The sequence below is a fragment of the Pollicipes pollicipes genome, unplaced genomic scaffold, assembly GCF_011947565.3.
Source record: "Pollicipes pollicipes isolate AB1234 unplaced genomic scaffold, Ppol_2.1 Scaffold_7231;HRSCAF=8579_pilon_pilon_pilon, whole genome shotgun sequence".
Classification (NCBI taxonomy): Eukaryota; Metazoa; Arthropoda; class Thecostraca; order Pollicipedomorpha; family Pollicipedidae; genus Pollicipes; species Pollicipes pollicipes.
This window is the reverse complement of record NW_023597034.1, coordinates 2,364,558-2,372,683: the sequence shown is the minus strand read 5'-3', so window position 1 is coordinate 2,372,683 and position 8,126 is coordinate 2,364,558. Positions and strand designations below refer to the sequence as shown.

Below are 8,126 nucleotides of genomic sequence, written 5' to 3'. Positions count from 1 at the left end.
TCGCGAAGCAGACCCGATGTTTCAGCTATGCGTGTATTTGCGGCGCGAGGCCGAGGACCGCTGGCTCGAAGCAACAGCGCACAACCGACCACCACTGGAAAATGCGGCGTCCACAGCGGCCGCGACAGGAGCAACATCAACCCCGCGGGAGTCCGAGGCTCCTGGCTGGGCAGGGCCATGTGGCCGGGGTCCACAGCGTACGGCGCCGGGGGGACTCGCCACACGGGAGCCGGCGGCGCGGCGGCAGCGGGCAGTGGCCTCGTCAGCAGGCAGACCGACCCACTCCACGGGCGGAGCGGAGGTCCGGCTGCAGGCAGGCCAAGACCATAAACAGTCTTAATTGCCACACGCGCTGCTTGAAGCTCATTCAGTTGCGTGCACCCCAAGATGGACATCAAACCTGAACGTCGAATGACTACATCAGCTGCACATATCCCAAGTAAACGCGCGAACACGGCGACGGCGAACAAAGCTCGCAGGCGATACAGCACTAGTGAGATGCACAAGACTAGAGCGGGGGCGCCGGCTCATTGGCGCCCCTGGCGGACAAGCGGCCGCTGCAGAGGGCGCGCGGGCTCTGCCCGGCAGTCCGCGGACAAGGCGCTTGCAGCGAGACGCTGCCGTGAGCGCGCAGGCCGTCATAGCACGTCCTGGACCACGACGTAAGACCCAAAGATATTCATCACTGCGGCCCTATTGCAGCTCATGCAGCGGTACAAGCGAAGCGCATTACGTAATATCCTGCCTAGCCTCGACTCATTTAGACTGCTCAGTTATATCGCTGGAGCCACAGCCTACGCGTCGGCAAACCTGTCCTACCTACACAGATGCTGCCTCCTCACGTACTTACGCTACCCTATCGCAGAGTGGCACGACCACGTCTGTAACGCTGCCAACACCATTGTTCTAGCGCTTCAGGCCCGGGCGTCGCCTTGCATGTGGCTGGGGCATATCCTCGTCACCATGGCTCACACATCACACCTTCCGTGCGCCGCGCCAGCGGACGGCTGACGTTCGATCCCAGACGTTGGTTTGTTTGATTCAGGTTATGTCAGGTCATCACCCGTCAGGTCAGGTCAGGTCGTCTGGAACAGATCCGCGTGCAGAGCCAGCGCGGTGGCGGCCAGCGGCGGTCAGGTCAGGTCAGGTCAGGTCATGTTGCCTGGGACAGGTCCGCGCGCAGTGCCAGCGCAGTGGCAGCCAGCGATGGCCGGGTCAGGTCAGGTCAGGTCAGGTCGTCTGGAACAGATCCGCGTGGAGCGCCAGCGCGGTGGCGGCCAGCTGGCGGTCGCGCGGCTGCGTGGGGTCTCCCTCGAGCTCGTCCTCTGCGGCGATGCGGCGCAGGCAGCGGTGCAGGTCGGCCGCCCGGTGTCTGTGCTCGGCGTAGCCGGCCGACGAGAGCAGCCGCTCGCACAGGCGCAGGTACTCGTGCCGCCGCTGCGCGCAGACCGCGGCGCCGTCAGCACACCGGACCACTGACGTCATGAAAGGCGCCGCGCATGGCCCACCACGTCAGCGCAGGGAGCGCACACAGACTGCCAACATCAGAGCACTGTCCCACTGACGTCAGAGCACTGTCCCAACGTCGTTAGGGCACTGTCCGGGCCTGGTCAGAACAGGCACCACGCGCTCATGAACACGGCTCACCACCCACGTCAGCGCAGGGAGCGCGCACAGGCCACCGACGTCAGAATACTGCCCAATTGACGTCAGAACACTGTCCCATTGACGTCAGAACACTACTCCACTGACATCAGAACACTAACTCAGTGAAGCCAGACCAGCATCTCATTGACGCCCGAATGTTTTCTCAGCGGCGCCATGCGACCTTTTCAATGACGTCGGAACACCATCCCGTCCCGTCTGAGGGACGAGGGGCCCACTAGTGGCCCCCTGACGACTGAGCCTGACGTCAGTGCTCCAAAGCCCTCACTGGCGCGTCGCTAGGTCGGCGCCAGACGGCCGCCCCTCCCCGCCTCCGAGCGGCGCTCTCTCACCGCGTCTCCCGGCGCCAGACGGCCGCCCCCTCCCCGCCTCCGAGCAGCGCTCTCTCACCGCGTCTCCCGGCGCCAGACGGCCGCCCCCTCCCCGCCTCCCGTCTCCCCACGGCCGCCTCTCCTCACCGCTCTCCCGCGCCGCAGACGGCCGCCCCCTCCCCGCCTCCGAGCAGCGCTCTCTCACCTCCCAAGACGCCCCCCTCTCTCTCACCGCGTCTCCCGGCGACAGATCGGCCAGATTTCGCGCCACGATGTCCAGCAGCACGCGCACGTCGTTGGTGTAGAAGAGCTGGCTGGTGGCCGGCTCGGAGAACAGGTCCACCATCAGCTTGACCACCGAGTGCGCCGGCGCCGGCTCGTGGTCGAACACGCGCACCGGGTCCTCTGCCGGGCGGGCGGAGGGTAAGGCGCCGGGGCGCGCCGAGTGCCAGCGGCCAGCGCAGCACCGCGACATACCGACCGGCAGAGCCGGAGCAGCGGCGGGCGGCCGCCCGGACGCCGCTCACCGGCAGGACCTCCGCAGGATTCCTGCTAACAGTGCAGCGTATCTGACAATCCACTCGGCGCAGTCTTACGCACCAACAAAGAAGCCCAAACACCAGACCTTTCTCGTCACCGGCCACCGTGGCAGTACACCACCACCGACGCACGCTCGAATCGCCTGCAATGTCCATCCATCACCGGTCTCCAACTGTACTCCCTCCCCCACACCCCCCACCAGCCTGGATACCCAGTTGCCGCCGTTCTCATCCCGCGCCCGCTCACCCTCGCGGTTGAAGAGCAGCATGACCTTCTCGGTGAAGACGCGCGCGTTGCTGCGCTGCCGCAGCGCCAGCAGCAGCTGATTGTCGGCCGGCAGCTCGTACTGCAGGTTGAGCGCCAGCAGGTCGGTGAGCAGGAGGTCGACCGTGTCGTCGGAGACGTCGGCCGGCGGCTGTTCCAGCGTGGAGAGCAGAAACGTCACGAACTCGATGCCCAGCATCTCTGGAGGCAGCAGACGCGTCATGGGTCGGGCGGCCGACCGTTCGGGGCGGGCCTTCAGGCCAGGCCGGCAGGCGGGAAGCAACCGGGGTCCGAGTCTGTCCGTCAGCTACGACGAGCAGACACTGCACGGCCCGGGCCGTTTTTGGGTTGTTGCTTTGACGGTGTTCTGTCCATTTTCGGTCAGTAAAAACGTCACGAAAGAGAGCTGTAAAAGACAGCATCAAAACATGTGAAGCGACATAAACGACCCAAAAGAGCGCAGTAACGAGCACGTGGCACGGCGCCGTAAGCCACTCGTGTGAGGGCAGTCGCAGCCAGACGTGTCTACGGGCCAGTCCTGTACCCCTCGCGGCTCGTCCGGCCGACGGCCACGCTGGGCGGCCACCGCCAGCCTCCTGAGCCTCCCGAGCGCCGAGCGCGGCCCTCACTCACCGGTGTGACAGTGCGGCAGTTTCTCCCCCATGGAGAGGATCATGGCGAGCAGCAGCGCCGAGTGGCTGAGGCGGATGTCGTCCGTCACAGAACTCTGCATGTCCCTGCCGGCGGGGGCGGAGACACGGGTCAGACGGGGCGCTGTGCTGACAATCTCTACAGTACGCTGCCGAAGGAAGTAAACACTCACAGACCAAACAAATGACACGTGCCTTTTGCCTAAACTCAAGGGCGGAGAGAAGGACTCCGAAAGGCAGTCAACATCCAGTCCCTGTGCTGGGGCGTAAGGGACCGAACTGGCTGACGACAGAACATCAGAAGGGGACAATTATCTGAATAGCAAAAGCCAAATGTATTCTGCACCCCAGCTGGTCATGAGGGCTGCACCCCAGCTGCCCTGGCCGATACTGAGAACCCCACCTAGGTCTCAGAACCTGGCTGGCGCTGAGAGCCCCAGTTAGTGCTGAGGACCGTGTCTGATACTGAAGACCCCAGCCCGCCGCGCGTGCCCCCGGTCGGCACCACTGCACCGGCGGCGCTCACCTGGCCAGCTCGGAGGGCAGCACAGAGCTGAGCAGCAGGCTGACGGCCTGCCGGTGCAGGCCGCAGCAGAGGCCGAGCGCGTGCGTCAGCGGCCGTCGGATGATCCAGCGCGGCTCCATCTGGAACAGCTGCGCCAGCGAGAGCACGGCCGCCATCTGGTCCGCCTCCAGCACACCCCGCGACACCGCCGGATCGGCGTCCGTCTGCCGGGCGATGGACGGCCCGGTCAGCAGGGACGGGACAGACCGGGCGGCCTGGTCAGCAGGGAGGGCACGGACAGGGTGGCCCGGTCAGCAGGGACAGCACGGACGGGGCGGTCTGGTCAGCATGAACGGGAGGGACAAGGTGCCCCCGTCAGCAGGGACGAGACGGACAGGGTGGTCTGGTCAGCAGGGGCAGGACAGACAGGGTGGCCTGGTCCGCTGGGAAGGGACGGGCAGGGTGGCCTGGTCGGCAGGGACAGGACAGACAGGGTGGCCTGGTCAGCAGGGATGGGATGGACAGCTAACCGCCACCTGGTCGACAGCACAGCGTTTGATACTGATGAATGGCGGTGCTCCAGACTGAACATTATGGGCTGCTCTATTCTTGACAACCTGGAGCGAGTGGCGTTTCAGATGTAATCGACCATTTGCAAAAATGCGTGAATGTGGGGATCACAAACCGCATGATATAGCCCGTCGTTTATTTTGCGGATCTTTAACACGCCCGGCGCAACTGCCCTAACATGCCCGGCGCAACTAACCGCCAACTCCCATGCGGCTCATCATCTCCGAAGCATCAAGCCCTGAGACTGGATCATCCCCGAGATCCCTATCCCTCATCCTTATCATCATGAGACCGGATCACGTGGGGGCTCAGCTCCTATACCCTCTTCTCGCCACCCTCACCTGACACCACCGCCAGCGCGAGGCTGGCAGATGCTCCACACTACCCACTCCCCCCCCCCCCCCCAACCTCCCTCCTCCTGCCCTGGGCAGAACAGAACCGCTCTGGGACGTGGCCACCGCGTCCCGCCTGACCAGGATGGTGCCCAGCTCCTGCAGGTACTCGATGATGGCCGGCTCGTCGTCGTGCAGGCGCCAGCTGCGCTGCTGCTGGTCGTTGACACAGGCCGTCATCTCGTCCAGTACCAGTCGCAGCCGGCGGCCGTCCGGAGAGTCCAGCAGCGCCGCCGCGTCACGCTCAGCGCAGCTCAGCTGCTGCAGCGCCAGCTCCGCCACCGGCTGCGGCGCAGCGTACGCGTCAGCGTGGCGCTGGCGGGCGGCGCGGCACGTAGCGCAGGCCGGCCGGGGCGGACAAGGACAGAAACGTGACTGTGTACCGAATACATTTTATGGAGAAAATGAGCAACAAGAACAAACCAGCGCGGCAGGAAAGGTAATGAGTAAGCAAGGGCTCCTGAATCTAGAAGAAGACAAATACACATACTTCAGACGGGCAAAACCCCGCACCACGTTTCGCCACGCACGCATCGCGTTTTTTCGGTAGTCGTCCGCGCTTGCTCTCCAATGGCACGTACATACTGAAATCCTACCCAATGGTGAAACACACTGGCCAGGGCTGGAGCGTCCCGCGCCCCAGCCCCCTCCCCGAGAGTGCCCCTGACCTGAGCCTGACCTTGACCGCGGGCGCGACGTCCCTGAGCGCGGTCAGCACCGCTTGGACGGCGGTCTGTGATGCCTGGTGACTGGCAGCCGTGTGCTGCCGCACCAGGTCCACCAGGCCGCGCGAGAAGGCCGCCGGCAGCGTGACGGCCGGCTCCGGCTCCGGCTCCGGCTCCGGCTCGGGCGTCGGCGTCGGCGTCTGGTCGCGGCAGTCACCGTTCGTCTACGGATGACAGCGGGGGGGGGGGGGGGTAAGCAGGGTCTGCGCCTGCCGTCCAGTGCGCTGGACGTCCAGCAGCGTCCACACGAGATCGCACTCATCGGGGAACATTGTGGCGAGTTTAAGATCCGCTGGCTCAGTCAGGGAGGGTGCAGAGTCCTCGCCAGCTGACCATCCAGTGGGTAGAAATGAAATGGGTGCTCGTTAAATTTCGTACATACACAAATGCTGTTATATGAACATCGCGCGCAGGGCCATGGGTCGTTAGGTCACAGCTCAGAAATGCATTGACAATTTTGCGAAGTTTGATTTCTTAGATGAGGGGAAAGGTGAGAAGGCAGCCAGTATAAGGCATATCGCGAACAGCACATCGAACTCAAGTAAGAGATATTTATTCAAGAATGATTCACATCACAATCGTCCGGTGACGACCGACGAGCCCCGGGCAGCCCAGACCCACACTCGGCCACATCCCTTCCGTTCCGCTCGCCCAGAGCATGCCCTCTCACGTCCGCCCCGCTCCGCCACCCACCTCGTGCTCCGATGGCTCGCCCTCGGGGAACAGCGAGAGCGAAGAGACGGGCCGCGCGGCCGGCTCCTCCAGCCGGAAGAGCCGCTCGCCGCTGCCGTCTCGCGCGCGGTACCGCTCGGCCAGCTGGTTTAGCCGCTTGAGTTGCGTCGCCCGCTGGTCAGCTGGCAGCCGGCCCGCCGACAGCCGCTCGCCGGCCGTGTGCAGGAACTGCGTGATGTCGCGCGTTGTTGCCTGGGGCAAGTCGGACAGTCCAAGTTGTGACACAGTGCCCAACTCAGCACTGGCACACACCAAACATAAATGCGCTTGTACATTGTGCGAGGCAGGCAGCACGGTAGCAAGGTAGTTATGTTCAACAAATTCACGTTGTATAAAGTGGGTAGAGTAGAAAAGATGGGGTATAAATTGGAGGAAAAAGATGGAAAAATTGACTGCATGGAAAAGTTCGGGGCTAATCCCAAAGCTGTTCTTGTGTCATATGTGTAAAAATATAACACATTTCATCAGCACTCTGTATGGTACCTGTGTTCTTTTTACAGAGCATCTGCTATTCACAACAGCACAATCCGGCTAAGTTGCATTTGTAATAGAGGCCTTAAAGCTAGTGTCACATGGTGGTCTTCTCAAGCGTGCCAGCACTGAAGGCCATGGGGGACAGGCAAGGTTAGCTTACCTGTCTGTTACATGTTGGATAACATGTAATTAGCTGACTGGCAACAATGTCATTATCTAATATGTTATGACCATACACTATTTCTAAAATGTCTATTTTTCACATCATTACACAAAACTACATAAGCTGTGGAAATATTGCACAACTGGGTGTTGGCACAGGTTCATTTCCTAGTTACTAACAGGTACCATGAGAAAGATAATCCAAGTGTGACCAAAGTCTTCATGCTATTTCTGAATGCACTGTGCATAAAAGCCATCCTGAACCATATGGAGAGCTACCTTTTCTATGCAATACCACTTTTTAACACAATTTGCTAATTTTGGGACACTTGCTGTTAGGAGGCATACAGAAGGCAAACAGAAAATACATTTTACCAAATAGCTACACTAAGACATCCATGCACAAAGTACCAACAAAGTGCTTTTTGTGGATGCCTTCAAGCCATCTAGCACATCATTTACAATTTTTACATCAAGCCATACAATAGAAGCTTAGGCAAATACTGCTTATTCTCTGACCAAACATAACACAAATGGAATTTGGCTGAAATGTACTGTACTTTACAGGCTAGCACTTATTCAACCAAACATACACACAAGGCACAATCCAATAACAAGTGCAGTACTTACAGGTAGAAAAGCTGCATAGTTCATTGGAATGTAGCCCACTTCTGCCTCTTTTGACAATACAAGCCACCACTCCTTGTCTCTATTTGGTGAGTGCAGTGGCAAAAATCTGTCACCAGCTGAGAAAGACAGGGCTTTTGGATGGGGGGCTTGCAATGGATATTGAGCTTTCAGCATGTTTGTGGAAGTTTTGGCAGATATATCCCAGACTTGGTTTTCCTAGGCAGCGCAGCGGAAGCCCAGGCCCAAAATCATTCAAAAATCCCAATATCTTGACCCCGGCCCATTTTAGAACGATTCTACCCGGTCAACATAACTTGAAACCTTTTGCATTACGCGTTGATAATGAATTGCTAATCATGACAACACGCGCCGGAAATTAAAGCGAAGAAATATTTGCTTGGATTTTGCTCGGAATGTTTGCTTGAAACCCGCAGAAACCTTCGAAACAATTGCGCCACTTCGACCACGGCTCAAGGGTTGGTTCAAAATCAGGCCATGGGTCTGAT

At 60.1% G+C, this 8,126-nt stretch overlaps 1 protein-coding gene across 1 annotated transcript; it reads right to left on the bottom strand.

The window, feature by feature from the left end:
* Positions 1 to 27: 27 nt before the first annotated feature.
* LOC119109438 (NCK-interacting protein with SH3 domain) lies at positions 28 to 8,061 on the bottom strand. The gene is made up of 9 exons (XM_037233054.1): positions 7,621 to 8,061; positions 6,316 to 6,546; positions 5,577 to 5,786; positions 4,979 to 5,182; positions 3,957 to 4,159; positions 3,414 to 3,517; positions 2,763 to 2,981; positions 2,209 to 2,381; positions 28 to 1,437 (listed from the first exon to the last, which is right to left on the bottom strand). Exons 1-9 carry the CDS (start codon positions 7,792 to 7,794, stop codon positions 1,231 to 1,233), a joined length of 1,725 nt encoding a protein of 574 aa, XP_037088949.1. The 5' UTR covers positions 7,795 to 8,061; the 3' UTR covers positions 28 to 1,230.
* Between the last annotated feature and the right edge of the window lie 65 nt (positions 8,062 to 8,126).